The following is a 27,804-nucleotide window of genomic DNA, read 5'->3' on the forward strand; positions in this document are numbered from 1 at the left end:
CTAATATCTTCTATTTTCTTTTCGAAATAGTCCAGAAAGGCCTGTGCTGAAAAAGGAGAACGACCAACAGGTGGCTGTCTATGAATAAGAAATGCCACCGTATCAAACAAGAACTTTGAGTTATGCTTGTTTTTGTTGATCAATTCAGAATAATACGCCTGCTTCGTTAGTTTCCCTCTGGCAGATCCCGAGCAGCCGGGAAAGCAGGCCGACTGGGTGACTGTGAGAAGGAAGCGTAGTTCTAAACAGAAGCCCCGTGTACACAGCCAACCCGTTCACATTTCTAACCGTTTTTCCCCATTCGACGACACACCCGCCGAGGAACAAACTCTGGTTATTGGCGACTCTGTTTTGAGAAATGTGAAGTTAGCGACACCAGCAACCATAGTCAATTGTCTTCCGGGGGCCAGAGCAGGCGACACTGAAGGAAAATTGAAACTGCTGGCTAAGGATAAGCGTAAATTTGGTAAGATTGTAATTCACGTCGGCAGTAATGACACCCGGTTACGCCAATCGGAGGTCACTAAAATTAACATTGAATCGGTGTGTAACTTTGCAAAAACAATGTCGGACTCTGTAGTTTTCTCTGGCACCCTCCCCAATCGGACCGAGAGTGACATGTTTAGCCGCATGTTCTCCTTGAATTGCTGGCTGTCTGAGTGGTGTCCAAAAAATGAGGTGGGCTTCATAGATAATTGACAAAGCTTCTGGGGAAAACCTGGTCTTGTTAGGAGAGATGGCATCCATCCCACTTTGGATGGAGCAGCTCTCATTTCTAGAAATCTGGCCAGTTTTCTTAAATCCTCCAAACCGTGACTATCCAGGGTTGGGACCAGGAAGCAGAGTTGTAGTCTTACACACCTCTCTGCAGCTTCTCTCCCCCTGCCATCCCCTCATTACCCCATCCCCGTAGAGACGGTGCCTCCTCCCAGACTACCAATAACCAGCAAAAATCTATTAAGCATAAAAATTCAAAAAGAAAAAATAATATAGCACCTTCAACTGCACCACAGACTAAAACAGTTAAATGTGGTCTATTAAACATTAGGTCTCTATCTTCTAAGTCACTGTTAGTAAATGATATAATAATTGATCAACATATTGATTTATTCTGCCTTACAGAAACCTGGTTACAGCAGGATGAATATGTTAGTTTAAATGAGTCAACACCCCCGAGTCACACTAACTGCCAGAATGCTCGTAGCACGGGCCGAGGTGGAGGATTAGCAGCAATCTTCCATTCCAGCTTATTAATTAATCAAAAACCCAGACAGAGCTTTAATTCATTTGAAAGCTTGACTCTTAGTCTTGTCCATCCAAATTGGAAGTCCCAAAAAACAGTTTTATTTGTTATTATCTATCGTCCACCTGGTCGTTACTGTGAGTTTCTCTGTGAATTTTCAGACCTTTTGTCTGACTTAGTGCTTAGCTCAGATAAGATAATTATAGTGGGCGATTTTAACATCCACACACATGCTGGGAATGACAGCCTCAACACTGCATTTAATCTATTATTAGACTCAACTGGCTTTGCTCAAAATGTAAATGAGTCCACCCACCACTTTAATCATATCTTAGATCTTGTTCTGACTTATGGTATGGAAATTGAAGACTTAACAGTATTCCCTGAAAACTCCCTTCTGCCTGATCATTTCTTAATAACATTTACATTTACTCTGATGGACTACCCAGCAGTGGGGAATAAGTTTCATTACACTAGAAGTCTTTCAGAAAGCGCTGTAACTAGGTTTAAGGATATGATTCCTTCTTTATGTTCTCTAATGCCATATACCAACATAGTGCAGAGTAGCTACCTAAACTCTGTAAGTGAGATAGAGTATCTCGTCAATAGTTTTACATCCTCATTGAAGACAACTTTGGATGCTGTAGCTCCTCTGAAAAACAAAGCTTTAAATCAGAAGTGCCTGACTCCGCGCTTTAACTCACAAACTCGCAGCTTAAAGCAGATAACCCGTAAGTTGGAGAGGAAATGGTGTCTCACTAATTTAGAAGATCTTCACTTAGCCTGGAAAAAGAGTCTGTTGCTCTATAAAAAAGCCCTCCGTAAAGCTAGGACATCTTACTACTCATCACTAATTGAAGAAAATAAGAACAACCCCTGGTTTCTTTTCAGCACTGTAGCCAGGCTGACAAAGAGTTAGAGCTCTATTGAGCCGAGCATTCCTTTAACTTTAACTAGTAATGACTTCATGACTTTCTTTGCTAATAAAATTTTAACTATTAGAGAAAAAATTACTCATAACCATCCCAAAGACGTATCGTTATCTTTGGCTGCTTTCAGTGATGCCGGTATTTGGTTAGACTCTTTCTCTCAGATTGTTCTGTCTGAGTTATTTTCATTAGTTACTTCATCCAAACCATCAACATGTCTATTAGACCCCATTCCTACCAGGCTGCTCAAGGAAGCCCTACCATTATTTAATGCTTCGATCTTAAGTATGATCAATCTATGTTTATTAGTTGGCTATGTACCACAGGCTTTTAAGGTGGCAGTAATTAAACCATTACTTAAAAAGCCATCACTTGACCCAGCTATCTTAGCTAATTATAGGCCAACCTCCAACCTTCCTTTTCTCTCAAAAATTCTTGAAAGGGTAGTTGTAAAACAGCTAACTGATCATCTTTAGAGGAATGGTCTATTTGAAGAGTTTCAGTCAGGTTTTAGAATTTATCATAGTACAGAAACAGCATTAGTGAAGGTTACAAATGATCTTCTTATGGCCTCAGACAGTGGACTCATCTCTGTGCTTGTTCTGTTAGACCTCAGTGCTGCTTTTGATACTGTTGACCATAAAATTTTATTACAGAGATTAGAGCATGCCATAGGTATTAAAGGCACTGCGCTGCGGTGGTTTGAATCATATTTATCTAATAGATTACAATTTGTTCATATAAACGGGGAATCTTCTTCACAGACTAAGGTTAATTATGGAGTTCCACAAGGTTCTGTGCTAGGACCAATTTTATTCACTTTATACATGCTTCCCTTAGGCAGTATTATTAGACGGCATTGCTTAAATTTTCATTGTTACGCAGATGACACCCAGCTTTATCTATCCATGAAGCCAGAGGACACACCAATTAGCTAAACTGCAGGATTGTCTTACAGACATAAAGACATGGATGACCTCTAATTTCCTGCTTTTAAACTCAGATAAAACTGAAGTTATTGTACTTGGCCCCACAAATCTTAGAAACATGGTGTCTAACCAGATCCTTACTCTGGATGGCATTACCCTGACCTCTAGTAATACTGTGAGAAATCTTGGAGTCATTTTTGATCAGGATATGTCATTCAATGTGCATATTAAACAAATATGTAGGACTGCTTTTTTGCATTTACGCAATATCTCTAACATTAGAAAGGTCTTGTCTCACAGTGATGCTGAAAAACTAATTCATGCATTTATTCCTCTAGGCTGGACTATTGTAATTCATTATTATCAAGTTGTCCTAAAAGTTCAATGAAAAGCCTTCAGTTAATTCAAAATGCTGCAGCTAGAGTACTAACGGGGACTAGAAGGAGAGAGCATATCTCACCCATATTGGCCTCTCTTCATTGGCTTCCTGTTAATTCTAGAATAGAATTTAAAATTCTTCTTCTTACTTATAAGCTTTTGAATAATCAGGTCCCATCTTATCTTAGGGACCTCATAGTACCATATCACCCCAACAGAGCGCTTCGCTCTCAGACTGCAGGCTTACTTGTAGTTCCTAGGGTTTGTAAGAGTAGAATGGGAGGCAGAGCCTTCAGCTTTCAGGCTCCTCTCCTGTGGAACCAGCTCCCAATTCAGATCAGGGAGACAGACGCCCTCTCTACTTTTAAGATTAGGCTTAAAACTTTCCTTTTTCCTAAAGCTTATAGTTAGGGCTGGATCAGGTGACCCTGAACCATCCCTTAGTTATGCTGCTATAGACTTAGACTGCTGGGGGGTTCCCATGATGCACTGAGTGTTTCTTTCTCTTTTTGCTCTGTATGCACCACTCTGCATTTAATCATTAGTGATTGATCTCTGCTCCCCTCCACAGCATGTCCTTTTCCTGGTTCTCTCCCTCAGCCCCAACCAGTCCCAGCAGAAGACTGCCCCTCCCTGAGCCTGGTTCTGCTGGAGGTTTCTTCCTGTTAAAAGAGAGTTTTTCCTTCCCACTGTCGCCAAGTGCTTGCTCACAGGGGGTCGTTTTGACCGTTGGGGTTTTTACGTAATTATTGTATGGCCTTGCCTTACAATATAAAGCGCCTTGTGGCAACTGTTTGTTGTGATTTGGCGCTATATAAATAAAATTGATTGATTGATAGCCAATAAAGCATGCTTATAATCTAAAATAGCTTCACGCCACGCAAGGTGAAACACCTCTAGTTTGGAACTACGCCATTTCCGTTCCAACCCTCTAGCCTTCTTCCTAAGGTCACGCAAATAACTATTGAACCAGGGTGTCTGTGCTTTGGAAAGGCGTGGCTTTAATAGAGGAGGCACAATCTTATCAAGTGTGGTTTTTAGCACTAAATTCAGGCTATCTGCAAGACTGTCTACTGACTGAAATTTCATCAAGCTTGAAGTTAGGATTTCAGGTAGTCTCGCTTTGAGTTCAGTCAAAGTTGAAGGTTTAATTTGTCGCCGCAATGATAGGCAAGGTTGTTGCTCCACTAAACGCGGCAGCGTAATTGTAAACCTAACAAGCGAGTGGTCAGAGACCGCTGATGCAAGAGGCAGGATGTCGATATTTGTGACAGCAAGGCCATGTGCAAGAACCAAATCCAGAGTATTACCACTGATATGTGTTGAACCATGAATGAACTGCCGAAATGCTAGTGCATCCATGATTTCCATAAATGATTTACCGAGGGGATCAGAGAGCTTATTTATATGAATGTTAAAGTCACCAATAATCAAAATGTTGTCAACACTAGTTGAAAGACTAGAGATGAACGTGCCAAATTCATCTAAAAAATCAGAATATGGGCCAGGAGGCCTGTAGACAGTGACAATATAACATAGCTGATTTCCAGTTTTATGACCTTGAGAGTACTTAGCATCATGGGCATAACGGAGAATCAGATGCTCAAATGAATTATATTTCTGACCCCCAACAGTTAATAAAGTAAACCTGGATTTATAAATAAAAGCAACACCCCCGCCTTTCTTCACATCACGTGAAACGTGACTCAAAGTGTACTCCGGTGGGCAGGCCTCATTCAGAGGAAGGACAGCTGTGGATTTAATCCAGATTTCACATAATCCAAGCATATCCAGACGATGATCCACAATTAAGTCATTCACCAGCAATGACTTCAGAGACAATGATCTGATGTTAATGAGACCCAAACAAAGGATCTCAGTGGGATCTCAGAAATACAGCATTTGGGTATCCTTATCCAGTATGAATGAGACATTTCCTGCTTTGTGCCTAAATTTCCAAGCTGTGTGGAGTCACCATAGGCACTGAGGCTAATCTCTGTGGACTGCCTTGCCTCAGAAACAAAAACAACCAGGTTCACTATTCTGTTTTATCAGAGTCAGAGTAGACAAACATTTACTCGTCTCGGTTTTATAGTGTACCTATTTAGAATGGCCAGTTAGTTTATCCTTCCAGCTATTACACTACCTCTTGAGCATCCCTGATTCATTAAAATGCTGTCCTTTAGTGACATAATTATTAGTTGCCCAAATGGAAACAGCTGTAACAGCATCACCATTCTCACATATTTAAGAAATAACTTAAATAGGATTGGAAAGCAGGTATAATAAAAAAATGGCCTTAGGAACAGACAAAGTAAACAGGCTTTATTTCACATATCCAGTATGACAAAACCATTTAGAATCTGACATTGCTGTGGCAAGAAGTTCTAAAAAGAAATCAACTTTTTTTAAGAACTACCATTATGATTTTATTATATTATATATATATATATATATATATATATATATATATATATATATATATATATATATACTCAACAAAAATATAAATGCAACACTTTTGGTTTTGCTCCCATTTTGTATGAGATGAACTCAAAGATCTAAAACTTTTTCCACATACACAATATCACCATTTCCCTCAAATATTGTTCACAAACCAGTTGAAATCTGTGATAGTGAGCTTTGCTGAGATAATCCATCCCACCTCACAGGTGTGCCATACCAAGATGCTGATTAGACACCATGATTAGTGCACAGGTGTGCCTTAGACTGCCCACAATAAAAGGCCACTCTGAAAGGTGCAGTTTTGTTTTATTGGGGGGGGATACCAGTCAGTATCTGGTGTGACCACCATTTGCCTCATGCAGTGCAACACATCTCCTTCGCATCATCCGTGAAGAGAACACCTCTCCAGTGTGCTAAACGCCAGCAAATGTGAGCATTTGCCCACTCAAGTCGGTTACGACGATGAACTGGAGTCAGGTCGAGACCCCGATGAGGACGACGAGCATGCAGATGAGCTTCCCTGAGACGGTTTCTGACAGTTTGTGCAGATATTCTTTGGTTATGCAAACCGATTGTTTCAGCAGCTGTCCGAGTGGCTGGTCTCAGACGATCTTGGAGGTGAACATGCTGGATGTGGAGGTCCTGGGCTGGTGTGGTTACACGTGGTCTCTGAAACGACTTTGGAGACGGCTTATGGTAGAGACATGAACATTCAATACACGAGCAACAGCTCTGGTTGACATTCCTGCTGTCAGCATGCCAACTGCACGCTCCCTCAAATCTTGCGACATCTGTGGCATTGTGCTGTGTGATAAAACTGCACCTTTCAGAGTGGCCTTTTATTGTGGGCAGTCTAAGACACACCTGTGCAGTAATCATGGTGTCTAATCAGCATCTTGATATGGCACACCTGTGAGGTGGGATGGATTATCTCAGCAAAGGAGAAGTGCTCACTATCACAGATTTAGATATAATATTTGACAATATTTGAGAGAAATGGTGATATTGTGTATGTGGAAAACGTTTTAGATCATTGAGTTCATCTCATACAAAATGGGAGCAAAACCAAAAGTGTTGCGTTTATATTTTTGTTGAGTGTATATATATATACGAGGTCTCTTAGATAATAAACCGACCCTTTTATTTTTTTTTAACTATATGGATTTGAATGAAATGCGATTACACCAATCATGCTTGAACCCTAGTGCGCATGCGTGAGTTTTTTCACGCGTGTCGGTGACGTCATTTCCCTGTGGGCAGGCCTTGAGTGAGATGTGGTCCCGCCCTCTCGGCTGAATTCCTTTGTTTCACACGCTGCTCGAGACGGCGCGCGTTGCTTTATCAAAATTTTTTCTGGACCTGTGAGGAATATCCGAGTGGACACTATTCGAGAAATTAAGCTGGTTTTCTGTGAAAAGTTTAACGGCTGATGAGAGATTATGGGGTGTTTCTGTCGGTGTAAGGACTTCCCACGGAGCGGGACGTCCTGCAGCGCTTCCAGGCGCTGTCGTCGGCCTGTTTCGAGCTGAAAACATCCTAATTTAAGGCTTAATTCACCCAGGACATCGTGAGAGAACAGAGAAGATTCAGAAGAGGCCGGCATGAGGAATTTATGCGGACATTCCACTGTTTAAGGACATTTTTTTAATGAAAGACGTACGCGCAAATTCGCAGAGTCGTTTCTGTGACGACTCGGCAAATCTGTGTGCGCCGCGACAGGAAAAACACCTCCGTGTTGAAAACCATTTGTAGAATTCAGGCGGCTTTTAATGGCTTTCAACAAGTGAGTAACTGAGAAATTGTTTAACAGCTTGGGCATGTTCCAACTTGCCCGTTAAGATTTCCAACGGAGGTGTTTTTCCTGCCGCGACCCCCCCGCGGTCGGGTCCAGCCCGACATGCGACTCTGCCCGCACGTTCTTTCATTACAAAATGACCGTTAACAATGGAATGTCCGAATAAACTCCTCATGCCGACTTCTTCTGAAAGTTCTCTGTTCTCTGACGACTTACTGGGTCAACAGAGCCTGAAATGTGGAAGTTTTCAACTTGAAACGGCGAGACGCTGCCGCCTCGAAGCGCAGATCGCCGTCAGGCGCCGTGGACCGTCCTTAAAGCGACACTACCAGACGAAAATCTCTCATCAGCCGTTAAAATTTTTACCGAAAACCAGCTGAATTTATTGAATGGTGTCCACTCAGTTGTGCCTTACAGTTTTGAAAAAATTTTTATCAAACAAAGCAACAGTCTCTGAGCCATTCCTAAACAATGAAAAAAATCGACGAGCGGGTGGACAACTCCTCACTCAAAGACTGCCCACAGGCGAATGACGTAACCGACAGGCGTGAAAAAACTCTCGCATGCCCACGAGGGTTCAAGCATGTCTGATGTAATCACACGTGATTCAAATCCATATGGTAGACCTCATATATATATATATATATATATATATATATATATATATATATATATATATATATATATATATATATATATATATATATATATATATATATATATATATATATATTATTTTTTTTATTTTTTTTGCCCGTCATAATGGCAATTCCTTTTCATTTTGCAAATTTATAACATGTACACACTTTGGCACTAGGCATGCAAATTTATATGATTTTATCAATATCAAATCCATTATAGATTCTGCTTATTGGTCCAATTCTTAATGAATTTTCTTTATGGAAAAAAGTAGGCCTATGCAGGTTTTTAACATCAATGCATTTTCCTTATTGCTAGATATGGTATCACTGCACATGACTTTTTGCAATCCAGAGCTGTCAGGAAAAACGTCATTGAGAAGAGGAATTTGTACCATCTGAAGCATACAATTCAGATGAAATGAAAAAATTGGAACTGGTTTTCAACTGTATCCAATTCCCACCCCATGGAAGTACATGTTATTACAGCAACATCCAAAATGATGGCAGATATATTTTCAGTTTAAAATGCCATGCTATCTAATTTCATAAAAATTCAACCCCAAGAAACTCACATTGCCACAAAAACATCAACTCCAACCAAACGCTTCAGATAACCTGACATCAGACAAGATTTATGTAGCCATACATGAAGTCTCTGTCATTATTTAGTCTCCCGCCTCTCAAATTTACAGCTCTAAATAAGTGCTGCCCTTCTGTAGCATCTGCTGTTTTATTGGCGATCCGCATAAGAGCAGTCATTCATCATTAATCTCTCTACTCAGTAACAACCTAAATTATGATCAAAGCCTCATCATTAACAACACAACAGGAGGTCTAATAGCAGAATAAAGTCTAAGTGTGAATGAAAAATGTTAGAGTAAATTGGTTTGATGAACATTATCATGAATGCGATCGGCAACTACAGAAAGCTTAAACAAGCACACTAAATTCTGCAGTGTTATATTAACACTGTAGCAAGTGTAATATGACTCCATTCAAAATAAATGTAATGCCAGTATTGTGTTCAATAAACTATCAGAGTGTTAAATCAAGCAGACCAAAACCATCACAGCTCATTTACACGATGATATGGCTAATTTAACACAATCACAGAGTTGATTCAGTGCTATTATGAACAGGACATACGCACTCTCTGCAGAGTGACTTTAACAGTGCAAAGCTTGCTCTATAATCAAGATCAAGAAGCATAAACTGTGTTGACAATGAATAAATCACAGAGCAGCACATTCTGCATTAAGTTGTTTTGACATCGACAACAGGAGCAAATGCACTCTGACAAAAAAATAAATAATTAAATTAAATTTAATTAAAAATACTCCTCTCCGGGAACCATCACTTTATCTAGCTGGAGAGGTTTGTGTGCCGCTATGAACCTGAGAGCTGTGTTGTCTGTAGCCTTTGTGCTCCTGGTAGGGTCTCCCACAGCAAATTGGTCTCAGGCGAGAGGCCAGACTAATAAGGGATCACAAGACACCACAACAAAACGAGGCAGAGAAAATGTGACCCGGCCCGGAGGAAGCCCGGGGCCCCCATCTGAAGCCAGGCCTGGATGTAGGGCCTGTCAACAAGCACATGGTGGCTTGGCTTGCCACGGAGCCCAGTTGGGCACAGCCCAAAAAGGCAATGTGGACCTTCCATCTCCACCCTGTGGGCTCACCACCCACGGGGGGAACTGCTGGTGTCCCATGGATGGCAGTGAAAGTCGAGGGTGTCGGCGGACCAGACCCGAGCGGCAGGGGCTAGCTCTGGGGATATGGAACATTACCTCGCTGTGGGGGAAGGAGCCGGAGCTTGTGCGGCAGGTGGATCGATACTAGTTAGAGTTGGTGGGCCTCGCCTCCACACACAGGCTCGGCTCCGGAACCACTCTCCTTGATAGGGGTTGGACCTTATTCTTCTCTGGAGTTGTCCAGGCTGTGAGGCACACGGCGTGTGTGGGGATACTCACGAGTTCCCGGTTGAGCGCTACTACATTGGAGTTTACCCCGGCAGACGAGAGGGTCGCCTCCCTGTGCCTTCAGGTGGCGGCGGGGAAACTGACTGTTGTTTGTGCGTATGCACCGAACAGCATTTTGGAGTATTCAGACTTCTTGGAGTGTCTGAATGGAGTCCTGTATGGGGCTCCGGTGGGGGACTCCATTATTCTGCTGGGGGATGTCAACGCACACGTGGGCAATGACAGAGACACCTGGAGAGGCGTGATTGGGAGGAACGGCCTCCCTGATCTAAACCCGAATGGTCATTTGTTACTGGACTTCTGTGGTAGTCACAGACTGTCCATAACGAACACCATGTTCAAATATAAGGATGCTCATAAGTGTACGTGGAACCAGAGCGCCTTAGGCCGAAGATCGATGATTGATTTTGTGATCGTATCATCTGATCTGAGGCCACATGTTCTGGACACTTGGGTGAAGAGAGGGGCAGAGCTGTCAACTGATCACCATCTGGTGATTACCATCTGGTGATCAGTTGGATCAGAGGATGGGGAGGACTTTGGACAGACCTGGTAAGCCCAAACGGATAGTGCGGGCAAACTGGGAACGTCTGGAGGAATCCACTGTCAAACAGATCTTCAACTCACACCTCCGGCAGAGCTTTTCTAGCATTCCTGGTTAGGTTGAGGGCATTGAACCAGAATGAGATCCATTCAGAAAAGCTGAAGTCTCTGGGTGTGGAGGGATTGTCTTGGATGAGACGTCTCTTCAACACTGCGTTGAGGTCTGGGACAGTGCTGGGGTGGTGGTCTCCATATTTAAAAAGGGAGACCAGAGAGTGTGTGCCAACTACATCACACTACTTAGACTCCCTGGTAAAGTCTACTCCAGGGTGCTGGAAAGGAGGGTTCAGCCGATAGTCGAACCTCTGACTGAAGAGGAACAATGCGGGTTCTGTCCTGGTCATGGAACAACCGAGCAACTCTTCACTCTCACAAGGATCCGGGAGGGTGCCTGGGTGTATGCCTATCCAGTCTACATGTGTTTTGTGGACTTGGAGAAGGCGTATCATCGGGGAGCCTGTGGGGTCCCAACTGGGCTCCCACAGTATCCCACCTGGCGGAGGCCAGGGCTGCGCCTTGTCACCAGTCCTGTTTATGACATTCATGGACAGGATATCGAGGCACAGTTGGGAGCAGGAGGGATTCCAGTTTGGTGGGCACAGGGTCTCATCACTGCTTTTTGCAGATGATGTGGTCCTGTTGGCTTCATCGGCCGGTGACCTCCAATATTGACTGGATCACTGATGGTTCACAGCCAAGTGTGAAGCAGCTGGGATGAGGATCAGCACATCTAAATCTGAGGCCATGGTTCTAAGCAGGAAACGGATGGATTGCCAACTACAGGTAGGGAATACAGTCTTGCCCCAAGTGAAGGAGTTCAAGTACCTCAGGGTCTTGTTCACGAGTGAGGGGCCAATGGAGCCTAAGATTGGCCGGAGAATCAGCACAGCAGGGGTGGTACTGCATTCGCTCTACCGTACTGTTGTGCCAAAAAGAGAGCTGAGCCAAAAGGCGAAGCTCTTGATCTACTGGTCAATCTTTGTTCTTACTCTCGCCTATGGTCATGAGGGTTGGGTCATGACCGAAAGAACTAGACTGCGGGTACAAGTGGCTTAGGAAGGTGGCTGGTGTCTCCCTTAGAGATAGAGTGAGACATTCAGTCATCCGTGGGGAGCTCGGAGAAGAGCAGCTGCTCCTTCGCATTGAAAGGAGCCAACTGAGGTGGTTCGGGCATCTGGTAAGGATGCCTCCTGGGCGCCCCCTTAGCGAGGTGTTCCAGGCACGTCCATCTGGCAGGAGACCCCGGGGAAGACCCAGGACTAGGCGGAGAGATTATATCTCCACACTGGCCTGGGAATGCCTCGTGATCCCCCAGTCAGAGATGGTTAATGTGGTACAGGAAAGGGAAGTCTGGGGTGGTGTCTCCCGCTGGAGCCGTTGCTCCCGCGACCCGATCCCGGAAACGGGGTTGAAGATGAGTGAGTGAGTGAGTAATGAAAAAATACTACTTTATGTGTTTATACTTATTGCATTACAGCAATATTTTCAACTGAACCACTGAAGTGGTTTTGCCTTCTGAAGACTTTCAGAATTTTCTACAAGGCTGGTTTGAAGCAGAAGAAAAAGAAGCTACTGTATCCCAACTTATAATTTTTGCTTTTTTTACAATGTGATTGGGTCACAAAATGAACTTAATTTAGGATGGGTGTTTAATCAACTTTAATCAAAAATTATTTAATTTAGGGTGGATGTTTATGTAAATTTCATTAAAAATGCTCAAATGAAGGTGTTGTGTTGAGCAAATATAGTACTTTCTCTTTTTAATGTCTCAATGTAGGTTGACAAACAACTAGAAAAGGTTAATGGTGGAACATGGTTGACTTAGAAGGGAACTAACACGATTGTGGAAATTCTGCCACTGTGATAGGACAGACATGACATCACGCATGCATACAAGCAGCAGTACCTGTGTTAGCTGGGTTATCATTGCTGGTGTCCACAGCAGTGTAATGTTCTAATTTGGCACCAAGTTCCAGCTCCAGCTGCTGCAGGTTCTGATCTAATATTGCTCTTTCTGCATCTTCGGTGAACTGGATCTGCTCAGCTAGGCACAGGATCTAAACCAAAATGTGACAAATTTGTGAAAACTTGAGAAAATTGACTGCATAAAAATGCATCATGCCATGTGTCTTTATTCAGGAAATCATCTGTATAACAAGAGTGCTCTGAGAGCACAATATCTCACACTGGCAAATGCTGCTTTGGTACAAGTGCTTGCTACATTCTGATAACATTTCGAGGCATCTGATAACATTTGTTTTGTCAACACACATCAGGTATTTGCACTTCTAGCAAAAACTGTAAAATGAGCTAATTTCAGGGATTAAAGAAAAAATATTCTGATTGAACTTTTTTTTTCACAGCCAATTTTTTTGTTCACACTCTACCTTTTTATAGAAACCCTTTTGCAATCACATCCTATTAAGGTAAAACAAGGTGGAGACAGCTAAGAAAACTAATTGTTCTCCTGGTCAACAAGATCATACTCACTAACCACAGCTGCTCTTTTCTAATGCAGCCATGAAATTATAGAAAGGCTTTAACTTACACATTATTTAAATACTTCAGGATAAACACATTTTAAGGGGACAGCTTGTACGTCATTCAATTCCAAGTAAAATCTCAAGCCTGTAGCAAGGATGTGAAATGGGGGAAAGGGTGGTTCATTTTTGGTGAAATTGGACCTTTGGTGAAAAAGATATTGCTTCATATCCCACTTTAATTATGCAGAAAAAGTTAAATTAACTAAACTTGTATTTATATAGCTTATCAAATAAACTAAGTCCAGAACTATAGTAAAACTTAGCCCAGATTAATACTGATTTAGCCTAAACATTTTAGTTGTTAAAATTATTGTCATCATCATCACCATCATTATTATCATTGTTGTTGTTATTATTATTATTATTAATATTATAAGTAGTTGTAGTAGTAGTAGTAGTATGAAAAATGTCTTCAAAAGTGCACTTTTAATAACAGGGTGTTGTGGAGGGCCCCACAACACCTTTCCATCTGGATACACCCCTAGTTTGCAGTCTGAGTAGGAACAATCAAGAACTTGTGTATTTATTTGGAAAGTGTGACCTGATTGACAGGTTAGATTTTATGAGTACATTTTACATTATGTCATTGGGCACCCTAGATACAGTATTACATTTCAAAAATGGGATACAGAGCTAATTTTTCATTCTGTAGCATCACAAAAATGGCAGTTTGTCAATTCTCGCAAAAACTACAAAATTTCCAAGAGCTGTACTAAAGAAGGAATTCAATGGATAATCTTCATATTGTAGAATACACATATCTGGGGTACTAGTTATATGTGTGTACAACCCAAATTCCAATGATGTTGGGACATTATGTGAAATGTAAATAAAAACAGAATACAATGATTTGCAAATCCTCTTCAACCTACATTCAATTGAATACACCACAAAGACAAGATATTTAATGTTCAAACTGATAAACTTTATTGTTTTTGTGCAAATATTCTCTCATCTTGAAATGGATGCCTGCAACACGTTTCAAAAAAGTTGGGATGGGGCAACAAAAGACTGGGAAAGTTGATGAATGCTCAAAGAACACCTGTTTGGAAACAGGTGAGTGTCATGATTGGGTATAAAAGGCGCATTGCCAAAAGGCTCAGCCGTTCACAATAAAGATGGGGCGAGGATCACCACTTTGTGAACAACTGAATGAAAAAAATAGTCCAACAGTTTAAGAGCAATGTTTCTCAACGTTCAATTGCAAGAAATTTAGGGATTCCATCATCTACAGTCCATAATATAATCAGAATTTTCAGAGAATCTGGAGAACTTTCTGCACATAAGCGGCAAGGCCAAAAACCAACATTGAATGCCCGTAACTTTCTATCCCTCAGGCGGCACTGCATTAAAAACTGACATCATTGTATAAAGGATGTTACCGTGTGGGCTCAAGAACACTTCAGAAAACCATTGTCAGTTAACACAGTTCGTCACTACATCTACAAGTGCAAGTTAAAACTCTACTATGCAAAGCGAAAGCCATACATCAACAACACCCAGAAACGCCGCCTGTTACCAGTGCTAAGTTCAAAAGCCAGCATCTGTGATGGTATGGGGGTGTGTTACACATGTGTGAAGGCACCATCAATGCTGAAAGGTACATCTAGGTTTTGGAGCAACACATGCTGCCATCCAAGCAACGTCTTTTTCAGGGACGTCCCTGCTTATTTCAGCAAGCCAATGCCAAGCCACATTCTGCACGTGTAACAACAGCATGACTTCGTAGTAAAAGAGTGCGGGTACTAGAGTGGCCTGCCTGCAGTCCAGACCTGTCGCCCACTGAAAATGTGTGGCGCACTATTAGGTGCAAATTACGACAACAGAGACCCCGGACTGTTGAACAACTGAAGTCGTACATCAAGCAAAAATGGGAAAGAATTCCACCTACAAAGCTTCAACAATTAGTGTCCTCAGTTCCCAAATGCTGAGTGTTGTTAGAAGGAAAGGTGATGTAACACAGTGGTAAACATACCACTGTCCCAGCTTTTTTGAAACATGTTGCAAAGTTTATCAGTTTGAACATTAAATATCTTGTCTTTGTGGTGTATTCAATTGAGTATAGGTTGAAGAGGATTTGCAAAACATTGTATTCTGTTTTTATTTACATTTTACACAATGTCCCAACTTCACTGGAATTGGGGGTGTATTAATAGTGCTTCGTTCAGTAGCTAAAACAACTAAGAAAATATTATTTTTCTTAATCTGTTCATTTCATCAGAGGCATTATTAGGGCAAGGAAATTATTATAACAATTTTAGACAAGCTGATCATGAGTCACTGCAGTTTAAAAATAGTTCTGATATCAAGAGTAACTGCTCATTGTTTTAAATGTAGCTGATGTTGTAATCAGCTGCTGCACATAAAGAAATTCACCTGTTCACTTGCCAGTGTATATATCAGTGAGGAGTGCAAGTACAGCTTATGCAGTTCTTACGCATCTCTCTCTCGCTCTCTCTCTCTCTCTCTCTCTCTCTCTCTCTCTCTCTCTCTCTCTCTCTCTCTCTCTATATATATATATATATATATATATATATATACAAGGTCTATTAGATAATAAACCGACCCTTTTATTTTTTTTTTTAACTATATGGATTTGAATGACGTGCGATTACACCAATCATGCTTGAACCCTCGTCCTCATGCGTGAGTTTTTTCACGCGTGTCGGTGACGTCATTTCCCTGTGGGCAGGCCTTGAGTGAGATGTGATCCCGCCCTCTCGGCTGAATTCCTTTGTTTCACACGCTGCTTGAGACGGCGCGCGTTGCTTTATCAAAATTTTTTCTGGACCTGTGAGGAATATCCGAGTGGACACTATTCGAGAAATGAAGCTGGTTTTCGGTGAAAAGTTTAACGGCTGATGAGAGATTATGGGGTGTTTCTGTCGGTGTAAGGACTTCCCACGCAGCAGGACGTCGTGCAGTGCTTCCAGGCGCCGTTGTCGGCCTGTTTCGACCTGAAAACATCCTAATTTAAGGCTTAATTCACCCAGGACGTCGTGAGAGAACAGAGAAGATTCAGAAGAGGCCAGCATGAGGACTTTATGCGGACATTCCACTGTTTAAGGACATTTTGTAATGAAAGACGTGCGCGCAAATTCACCAAGTCCTCACGGAAACGACTCGGCAAATCTGTGTGCGCCGCGACAGGAAAAACACCTCCGTGTTGAAAACCATTTGTAAAATTCAGGCGGCTTTTGATGGCTTTCAACAAGTGAGTAACTGAGAAATTGTTTAACAGCTTGGGCATGTTCCAACTTGCCCGTTAAGGTTTCCAACGGAGGTGTTATTCCTGTCGCGACCCCCCGCGGTCGGGTCCAGCCCGACATGCGACTCTGCCCGCATGTTCTTTCATTACAAAATGTCCATTAACAATGGAATGTCCGAATAAACTCCTCATGCCGACTTCTTCTGAAAGTTCTCTGTTCTCTGACGACTTACTGGGTCAACAGAGCCTGAAATGTGGAAGTTTTCAACTTGAAACGGCGAGACGCTGCCACCTCAAAGCGCAGATCGCCGTCAGGCGCCGTGGGCCGTCCTTAAAGCGACACTACAGACCAAAATCTCTCATCAGCCATTAAAATTTTTACCGAAAACCAGCTGAATTTATCGAATGGTGTCCACTCAGTTGTGCCTTACAGTTTTGAAAAAAATTTGATCAAACAAAGCAGCAGTCTCTGAGCCATTCCTAAACAATGAAAAAATCGACGAGCGGGTGGGCGACTCCTCACTCAAAGACTGCCCACAGGCAAATGACGTAACAGACAGGCGTGAAAAAACTCTTGCATGCCCACGAGGGTTCAAGCACGTCTGATGTAATCACACGTGATTCAAATCCATATGGTTTTTGAAAAAAATAATAAGGTCGGATACTTTTCTAATAGACCTCGTGTGTATATATATATATATATATATATATATATATATATATATATATGTCATCCACCCCACCCCTCCTCCCCTCATCTCCACAACAAGCATGACAGAGAGGAACAGGCAGGAAACCCACTACCAGGAGGAAAAACTAAACAAAAACAGACATTCTAAAAATCGATTTTTTACATTTTGAACACATTAAATTTTATATCTTGCGTCTAGACTTGATTTTTAGTCAAGATGGCATCAGCGCGCAACCCACCTTTTGACAGCGTAACATACAGAAGTTCATCGTAATGACGAATTTTAATTCCTGTAATTTTAGTGAAGAATTTCTTTCATAAATCAAGAGAAACATTTCTTGTTAATTAACAACAGGGTAGAATAATAAATATATCACAGGAGAGTATTATATGTGTATTTTCAACATATATCAAGGACTTGTACCAATAGTCATGAAATTCCTCAGAAATATGTGAGATGTGTCCAGATTTGTTAATCAAGGGCCATAACTCTGGTCAAATGGGCCCAGCTCGGACAATATAATAATATGTGTATCACCAAACTATAACAACGATTTGTGCCAAATTTCATAAAATTCCTCCTAAAAATGTGAGAGGAGTTGTTTCAGAATGCAGGCACCAATTCATGAAACTGACGGTCTACATTTGTTAATCAAGGGCCATAACTCTAGAAAAACGGGCCCAACTCGAACGATATGATAATATGCAAGGACTTGAAGTTTCATGAAATTCCTCCTAAAAATGTGAGGAGTTGATTTCAGAACACTTATACCTTTTGAGGAACGGATGAATGGACAGACAGACAGACAGAAATCACAACATAATCTCGTTTTGGGTCTTCGGCCAGCGGGGGACAAAAATTGTGTTCATACCTGTGATGGGTAGCATGAGGGGTCCACTTCCCCTTTCTTCCCTGCTGACACGCATTCATACAGCAGGTGCTTCAGAGTGTTCTTCATTTCTACAGACAGCTCACCCAACCACACCTACAAAAACATACAGATCACACACAACAAAATCCTTTAACATAACAACAATGCAATGTGTGACCTATGCCACCACCCAATACGTTAAGTTGGTGCATGGTTTTACAGTCAAGGTTATAATGAAGTCGAAATTATTTTTATAGCAAAAGACTGGTGCTTTAAAAATGTGTTTGTATACCAAAACATTGACACTTAACAATTGCTATGTGGTGTATTGACCTCCATTTTCGAAAGGATAATTCTTTTAGCCTCCTCCAATACATCATCAAGAGATACTTTAACGATGTAACCAGATTACATATTAAGAAGAAATGAATATCAAGATGGCACCCATACTGGCCAAACTGGAGAATGGATGGTGGCCATTTTTGAAAAGTAACCTTCTTGTGGCCTCCAGCAATATATCACCAAAAATGGTTTCAATCTGACGAGGCATCCTTTTAGTTATTGCACGGAAATGAAAATAAAAATAGCGTCCCTGGTGACCATACTGGATGAATGATAACCCTCATTTTCAAAAGGAATCTTCCTCTAACCTCCACCAATTCACCTCCAAGAAAGGGTTTCAATCTGACAAGGCATTTGTTTAGTTATTGCATGGAAAAAAAGTAAGTCCCTTCAGCTGCTCCCTTTTTTCACTCGGGGTCGCCACAGCAAATCCGAGGTGGATCTGCCACAAGTTTTACACTGGATACCCTTCCTAACTCAACTCCACACTTGCGCACTGAAACCAAGTGTAAATCTGTCTGATATTTTCATCTAAGGTGCATGTCCACTGTGAGAGACATAATCTAAAAAAAAAATCCAGAAATCACAATGTATGATTTTTTTTAAATAATTTATTTGTATGCTACTGCTGCAAATAAGTATTTGAACACCTACCAACCAGCAAGAATTCTGACTCTCACAGACCTGTTAATTTTTCTTTAAGAAGCCCTCTTCTTCTGCACTCTTTACCTGTATGCACCTGTTTGAAATTGTTACCTGTATAAGACACCTGTTTACACAATCAACCACACTCCAACCTGCCCACCATAGCCAAGACCAAAGAGCTGTCTAAGGACACCAGGGACAAAACTGTAGACCTGCACAAGGCTGGGATGGACTACAGGACAACAGGCAAGCAGCTTGGTAGAAGACAACAACTGTTATGATTATTTATTAGAAAGAGGAAGAAACCCACGATGACTGTCAGTTTCCCTCGGTCTGGGATTCCATGCAAGATCTCACTTTGTGGGGTAAGGATGATTCTGAGAAAGCTCAGAACTACACAGGAGGACATGATCAATGACCTGAAGAGAGCTGGGAGCACAGTCACAAAGATTACATTAGTAACACATGATGCTGTCATGGTTTAAAATCCTGCAGGTCAGCAAGGTCCCCCTGCTCAAGCCAGCACGTCCAGGCCCATTTAAAGTTCACCAGTGACCATCTGGATGATCCAGAGGAGGCATGGGAGAAGGTCATGTGGTCAGATGAGACCAGAATAGAGGTTTTTGGAATCAACTACACTTACCATGTTTAGAGGATGAGAACAACCCCAAGACAACCATCCAAACCGTGAAGCATGGGGTTGGAAACATCATACTCTGGGGGTGCTCTTCTGCAAGGGAGACAGGACGACTGCACTGTAATGAAGGGAGGATGGATGGGGTCATATATTGCGAGATTTTGGCAAACAACCTCCTTCCCTCAGTAAGAGCATTGAAGATGGGTCATGGCTGGGTCTTCCAGCATGACAATGACCCCAAACACACAGCCAGGGCAACTAAGGAGGGGCTCCGTAAGACGCATTTCAAGGTCCTGGAGTGGCCTGGCCAGTCTCCAGACCTGAACTCAATAGAAAATCTTTGGAGGGAGCTGAGACTCCAAATCTGAAAGATCTGTATGGAGGAGTGGACCAAAATCCCTGTTGTAGTGTGTGCAAACCTGGTAAAAAACTACAGGAAACGTCTGACCTCTGTAATTGCAAACAAAGGCTACTGTACCAAATACTAACATTGATTTTCACAGGTGTTCAAATACTTATTTGCAGCAGTAACATACAAATAAATTGTTTAAAAAAAATCATACATTGTGATTTCCGGATTTTTTTTTAGATTATGTCTCTCACAGTGGACATGCACCTAAGATGAAAATTTCAGACCCCTCCATGATTTCTAAGTGGGAGAACTTGGAAAACCGCAAGATGTTCAAATATTTATTTTCCTCACTGTATATATATATATATATATATATATATATATATATATATATATATACACACAACCACAATTCCAATGAAGTTGGGACATTGTGTAAAATGTAAATAAAAACAGAATACAATGATTTGCAAATCTTCTTCAACCTATATTCATTTGAATAGACCACAAAGACAAGATATTTAATGTTCAAACTGCTAAACTTTATTGTTTTTGTGCAAATATTTGCTCATTTTGAAATGGATGCCTGCAACACGTTTGAAAAAAGCTGGGACAGTGGTATGTTTACCACTGTGTTACACCACCTTTCCTTCTAACAACACTCAATAACCATTTGGGAACTGACGACACTAATTGTTGAAGCTTTGTAGGTAGAATTATTTCCCATTCTTGCTTGATGCATGAATTCAGCTGTTCAACAGTCCGGGGTCTCTGTTGTGGTATTTTGCGCTTTATAATGCACCACACATTTTCAATGGGCGACAGGTCTGGACTGCAGGCAGACCAGTCTAGTACCCGCATTCTTTTACTACAAAGTCATGCTGTTGTAACATGTGCAGAATGTGGCTTGGCATTGTCTTGCTGAAATAAGCAGGGGTGTCCCTGTGCAAGTTGTCCATGTCATGGGCACTAACACCCCCCATACCATCATAAATGCTGTCTTTTGAAATTTGTGCTGGTAACAATCTGGATGGTATTTCTCCTTTTTTGTCCAGAGGATACAACATCCATGACTTCCAAAAACAATTTGAAATGTGGACTCATCAGACCACAGCACACTTTTCCACTTCGCGCCTGTCCATTTCAAATGAGCTTGGGCCCAGAGAAGGTGGCAGCGTTTCTGGATGTTGTTGATATATGGCTTTCGCTTTGCATGGTAGAGTTTTAACTTGCACTTGTAGATGTAGTGACGAACTGTGTTAACTGACAATGGTTTTCTGAAGTGTTCCTGAGCCCACGCGGTAAGATCCTTTACAGAATGATGTCGGTTCTTAATGCAGTGCCGCCTGAGGGATCAAAGGTCATTCAATGTTGGTTTTCGGCCTTGCCGCTTACACGTAGAAAGTTCTCCAGATTCTCTGAATCTTCTTATTATGGACTGTAGATGATAGAATCCCTAAATTCCTTTCCATTGAACATCGAGAAACATTGTTCATGAACTGTTGGACTATTTTTTTGCGCAGCTGTTCACAAAGTGGTGATCCTCGCCCCAACTTTGCTTGTGAATGGCTGAGACCTTTGGGGATGCTCCAATCATGACACTCACCTGTTTCTAATTAGGTGCTCTTTGAGCATTCATCAATTTTCGCAGTCTTTTGTTGCCCCGTCCCAACTTTTCTGAAATGTGTTGCAGGTATCCATTTCAAAATTAGCAAATATTTGCACAAAGTCTATCAGTTTGAACATTAAATATCTTGTCTTTGTGGTGTATTCAATTGAATATAGGTTGAAGAGGATTTTCAAATCATTGTATTCTGTTTTTATTTTCATTTTACACAACGTCCCAACTTCACTGGAACTGGGATTGTAAATATACGAGGTCTGTCCAAAAAGTAACGGACCTTTTTATTTTTTTCAAAAACTATATGGATTTGAATCATGTGCACTTGCATCAGCCAAGCTTGAACCTTTGCGCGCATGCGTGAGTTTTTTCACGCCTGTCGGTTGCGTCATTCGCCTGTGGGCAGGCTTTGAGTGAGCACTGGTCCAGCCCCCTCGTCGGATTTTCATTGTCAGGGAAATGGCTGAGCGACTGCCGCTTTGCTCCATGAAAATTTTTCAGAAACTGTGACAGACAGCCAGGTGGAAACCATTCACAAAATTCAGATGGCTTTCGGTGAAGATTCTATCGGCGTCACACAGATTAAGGACCATTACAACCGGATTAAAGACGGCCCACACCGGCGGAGGGCGCGCCGCGCTCCAAGCGGCCATCGACAGGCTGAAACGACCAGATCCTTTCCAAAGTGAAGGCTGTGTTGATCCGGAACGTCGTGTGACTACCAGAGAAATCGCAGAAAATGTGGACATCAGCACTTCTGCGGCACATTCCACTGTTACAGGAAATTTTGTAATGAAAGACGTGCAGAGGAATGCGCACGTCAGGACGGAGCCGCTCATGGCGCACAACAAACACCTCCATCTTGGAAGTCTCACAGGACAAGTTGTGGCATGCCCAGCTGTTACACAATTTCTTGGATACTCACTTGACTGAAAAGCCACCGAAAGCCGTCTGAATCTTCCAAATGGTTTCCAACACGGAGGAAGTTTGTTGTGCGCCATGAGTGGCTCCGTCCCGACGCGCGAATTCCTCCGCACGTCTTTCATTACAAAATCTCCTGTAACAGTAGAATGTGCCACAAAAGTGCTGATGTCCACATTTTCTGCGATTTCTCTGGTAGTCACACGACGTGCCGGATCAACACAGCCTTCATTTTGGAAATGATCTGGTCGTTTCAGCCTGTCGATGGCCGCTTGGAGCGCGGCGCGCCCTCCGCCGGTGTGGGCCGTCTTTAATCCGGTTGTAATGGTCCTTAATCTGTGTGACGCCCATAGAATCTTCACCGAAAGCCATCTGAATTTTGCGAATGGTTTCCACCTGGCTGTCTGTCACAGTTTCTGAAAAAATTTTCATGGAGCAAAGCGGCAGTCGCACAGCCATTTCCCTGTCAATGAAAATCTGACGAGGGGGCTGGACCAGTGCTCACTCAAAGCCTGCCCACAGGTGAATGACACAACCGACAGGCGTGAAAAAACTCAAAATAAAAAGGTCCGTTACTTTTTGGACAGACCTCGTATATATATATATATATATATATATATTTTTTTTTTACAGATTATGTAAATATCTGTAAATATATACAGATACAGATATATACAGATACAGTCTCCCCCTCTAGCTGCCACCTTATCGTGGTGGTGGAGTTTGCGTACCCGGATGATCCTAGGAGCTATGTTGTCGGGGGCTTTGTGCTCCCTGTAGGGTCTCCCAAGGCAAACAGGTCCTAGGTGACGGGTCAGACTAAGGGCAGTTCAGAACCTCCATGACCAGTAAAAAAAATCAAGGACCGAGATGTCACCCGGTATGGCGGAGCCGGGGCCCCACCCTGGAGCCAGGCCTGAGGTTGGGGCTCACGCGCGAGCGCCTGGTGGTCGGGCCTTAGCCCATGGGGCTCGGCCGGGCTCAGCCCGAAAGAGCGACATGGGCCCGCCCTCCTGTGGGTTCACCACCTGCAGAGGGGGCCATGGGGGTCGGGTGCAGAGAGGATTGGGTGGCGGTCGAGGACGGGTGGCCAGGCGGTCCGGTCCATGCTCACAGCCCCTGGCTGTTGGGACGTGGAATGTCACCTCGCTGGGGGGGGAAGGAGCCTGAGCTTGTGCGGGAGGTTGAGAGATACCGACTAGAAATAGTCGGGCTCACCTCCACGCACAGCTTGAGCTCTGGTACCCAACTCCTGGAGAGGTGATGGATGCTTCATTTTTCTGGAAGAGGAAGCAGAGACTGGGGACTCAGAGGCGGACTCATCCATTACCCAGGCCGAAGTCACCGAGGTGGTTAGAAAGCTCCTCGGTGGCAAGGCTCCTGGGGTGGATGAAATCATTCCTGAGTACCTTAAGTCTCTGGATGTTGTAGGACTGTCTTGGCTGACACGCCTCTGCAACATTGCGTGCCGATCGGGGACAGTGCCTCTGGATTGGCAGACCGGGGTGGTGGTCCCTCTGTTTAACAAGTTCAAACAGGTGCAATTAATACAGGTAAAGAGTGCAGATTAAGAGGGCTTCTTAAAGAAAAATTAACAGGTCTGTGTGAGCCAGAATTCTTGCTGGTTGGTAGGGGATCAAATACTTATTTGCAGCAGTAACATACAAATAAATTATTAAAAAATCATACATTGTGATTTCTGGATTTTTTTTTTTTTTTTTTAGATTAGTGGACATGCACCTAAGATGAAAATTTTAGACCCCTCCATGATTTCTAACTGTGACAACTTGCAAAACTGCAGGGTGTTCAAATACTTATTTCCCTCACTGTATACTGTATACTGTGTATATATATATATATATATGGCAAAAATCAATGCCAGCAATTCCCTAAAATGTGGCATAGTGGGGGCACACACTCTTTTTTCCTCAATAAATACAATAAACACATTATACAGCATACAAATCTATTCTAAATAGCCTCTAAGGAGAGACAAACAAAGCATAAAAAGAATGCAGAACGTGAACATAAAGGTACATACATTTACACATTTTGTGTATTCTGGTGAATTTTAACAGGTATGAAGCCCTTGGAAACAAATAAAACAGTTCAATCTGTGAAGTAAAGACATAGCATTGATTATGGGGGGTCTGGGGGATTTCCCCCAGAAATGTTTTTAAAAATTAAGTCAAATTTTGTATATTCTGGTAAATTTTAATGGGTATGAAGCCCTCTGAAACAAAGAAAACTCACTTCAAACTGTTAAGTAAAAACACAGTATTGATTATGGGGGGTCTGGGGGTGCTTCCCCAGAAATCTTTTAAAACAGTAAGTCAAATTTTGTATATTCTGGTGAATTTTAATGGGTATGAAGCCCTCTGAAACAAAGAAAAATCTCTTCAAACTATGGGGGTCTAGGGAATCTCCCACAGAAATTTTTTAAAAGAGCAAGTCAAATTTTGTACATTCTGGTGAATTTTAATGAGTATGAAGCCCTCTGAAACAAATCAAAGTCACTTCAAAGTGTGAAGTAAAAATTCTTTGTCTTCTGTAGTATTTTGATCTGTTCTAATCTGGTGAATGCACCAAATGGGTGCTGTGTTGCTGGCTGTACAGTCAATAAAATACAAAATTAGGGTCTAAAGCAACTGACAACGTCAAAACTGGCTTATTCACATTTAATTGGTAAAATGCTCTCACTCCTAAAACAAACTAGGGCTGCAACTAACGATTATTTTAGTAATCCATTAATCATTTTTTGTTGTTGTTTGTTGGTTTGTTTTTTTTTTACTTACATGTGAGTTTTGCCATTATCTCTTGAAGTGAGTTATTATTAAAAGGACTTTGTCACGCAACATCAACGTTTGAGCTTGTAATAAAGTTATGATGTTATATTCTCGTCAAAAACATACCTGGAGTAATGTTTTTGTTTTGCACATACATGCATCACCGACACACCACAGAGATTTCCATCAGGTTTCACCCAATTATGAGCATTTTTAAATGCCTACAGCAACTACTGTATCACAACCACTAACAACATATTACAGCAAGAGTCCACAAAAGTATTTTAAAGGCCTGACTAAAGTGTAATATGTGATCTTTCATGTTATTTTCATGAAAAAAGACACAAATGTGCAGTTTACTGCATTTTTTGTTTTTCTTGTGTAAAAACACAGCTTAGATGTGGTTTGACCGAAACAAACTGTCATTAAACTTAAATAAAACAGAGATGAAGTGGAGGTGTAAGAGTCACTAGGTGTTCACAGGAAAGTTATTTATTTCTATATTTATTTCAATCAATCAATCATTCTACATTTATTTATAAAGTGCTTTACAGCACCGACTGGTGTCCAAACTGCTTAACATTAAAAACACGAATTCACAAAAATAAAACACAAAGAATAAAATTTTAAAACAGCACATAAAAAACAGAACATGTCACCTCTCCACTAAGTGTTAAAAGCCAGTTTAAGTGAATAAGTCTAACTTAGATTTAAAAAGTGCTAGGTCAGGAATAGTACGTAACTCAAGAGGTAGCTCATTCCACAGTCTGGGGCCAGCTACCGCGAAAGCATTGTCACCCCAGCATTTATATCTTGACCTTGGAACATCTAAGTAAAGCTGGCCAGACGCCCTTAATGTCCTACTGTAGGTGCGCAAAGTTAGAATTTCAGACAAGTAGGGAGGGACAAGACCATAAATAGCTTTAAAAACAAACATTAAAATTTTAAAATCAATTCTAAAATGAACTGGAAGCCAGTGGAGTGAGTACAGGACGGGTGTAATATGCTCACGTCTAAAAGTATTTGTTAAAAGACAAGCAGCAGCATTCTGCACCAATTGGAGATGTGCAAGAGAAGACTGATTAATGCCAGAATAAAGTGCATTACAATAATCAAGTCTTGAGCTGATGAAAGCATGAATAGCTGTCTCAAGATCACGTCTACTAAGAAAGTGCTTTATTTTAGCCAAAAGGCGAAGCTGGAAAAAAATAGCTTTGACAACAGAGTTTATCTGTTGATCGAACCTCAAACAGCTGTCATATATGAGTATCACTCCCAAATTCCTGACAGCTGGTTTTACATAGTTAGCCAAAGCACCAAAATTTGGTGTTACCACATTTGGTATGCCAGAGCGCTCAAACACCATGATCTCCGTTTTACCATCATTCAGGTAAAGGAAGTTTTGGGACAGCCACTGCTTTATATTGTGAATACAATTAAATAATGATGACAAAGCATCACTCTCATTAGTCCTCACAGGCAGATAGATTTGCAGATCATCTGCATAACAATGAAAGGACAGATTGTGCTGGGTTATAATTGACCCCAATGGCAGAATGTACAAAGAAAACAGAATCGGCCCAAGGACAGAACCCTGCAGCACTCCACAAGACAGATGAGCAGGTGATGAGGAGAGGTCCCCAATCATGACAGAAAAGCTCCTTTCAGCCAAATATGATCCATACCACTTAAGTGCAGTACCCTGAATGCCAATAAAATGTTCTAACCGGGAAACAAGTACTGTGTGATCCACAGTATCAAAGGCTGCTGTGAGGTCCAAAGAACCAGCACAGCAGGATTCCCTGCATCCACGACAAGGTAATGTCATTATGAACTTTTAAAAGTGCTGACTCAGTGCTGTGTCACGATCTAAACCCAGATTGGAATTTTTCAAAGATGAGATTGTCTTCTAAAAATGATTGTAACTGTAAAAAGACAACCTTTTCTAAAACCTTAGACAGAAATGGCAGATGAGACAAAGGTCTGAAATTGGATAAAACTGTCGAGTCCAGGTGAGGTTTTTTAAGAAGAGATCGAACCACAGCATGTTTAAAAGCAGCTGGAACAGATCCTGATCTAAGACAAGCATTAGGGGTGTCACGATTCTCCAAATCCTCGATTCGATTTTATTTTCGATTTTAGGGTCACGATTCGATTCGATTCTCTTTTTCTTACAACAGAGAGGCCTATGCCAGGTTTAGATTAGTCTATGATCAGTCATTGG

The 27,804-nt window shown here is 41.8% G+C and overlaps 1 protein-coding gene across 1 annotated transcript in view; it reads right to left on the minus strand.

The window, feature by feature from the left end:
- Positions 1-27,804, minus strand: part of LOC117508088 (cytoplasmic dynein 2 heavy chain 1) — a 370,951-nt gene that overhangs the window by 182,374 nt on the left and 160,773 nt on the right. The window contains exons 34-35 of the mRNA XM_034167743.1: positions 18,277-18,390; positions 12,869-13,019 (exon numbers count right to left, since the gene is read on the minus strand). Coding sequence (XP_034023634.1) covers positions 12,869-13,019; positions 18,277-18,390 — 265 coding nt within the window. The remainder of the gene's footprint in view (positions 1-12,868; positions 13,020-18,276; positions 18,391-27,804) is intronic.

Source organism: Thalassophryne amazonica, chromosome 4 (assembly GCF_902500255.1).
Source record: "Thalassophryne amazonica chromosome 4, fThaAma1.1, whole genome shotgun sequence".
NCBI lineage: Eukaryota > Metazoa > Chordata > Actinopteri > Batrachoidiformes > Batrachoididae > Thalassophryne > Thalassophryne amazonica.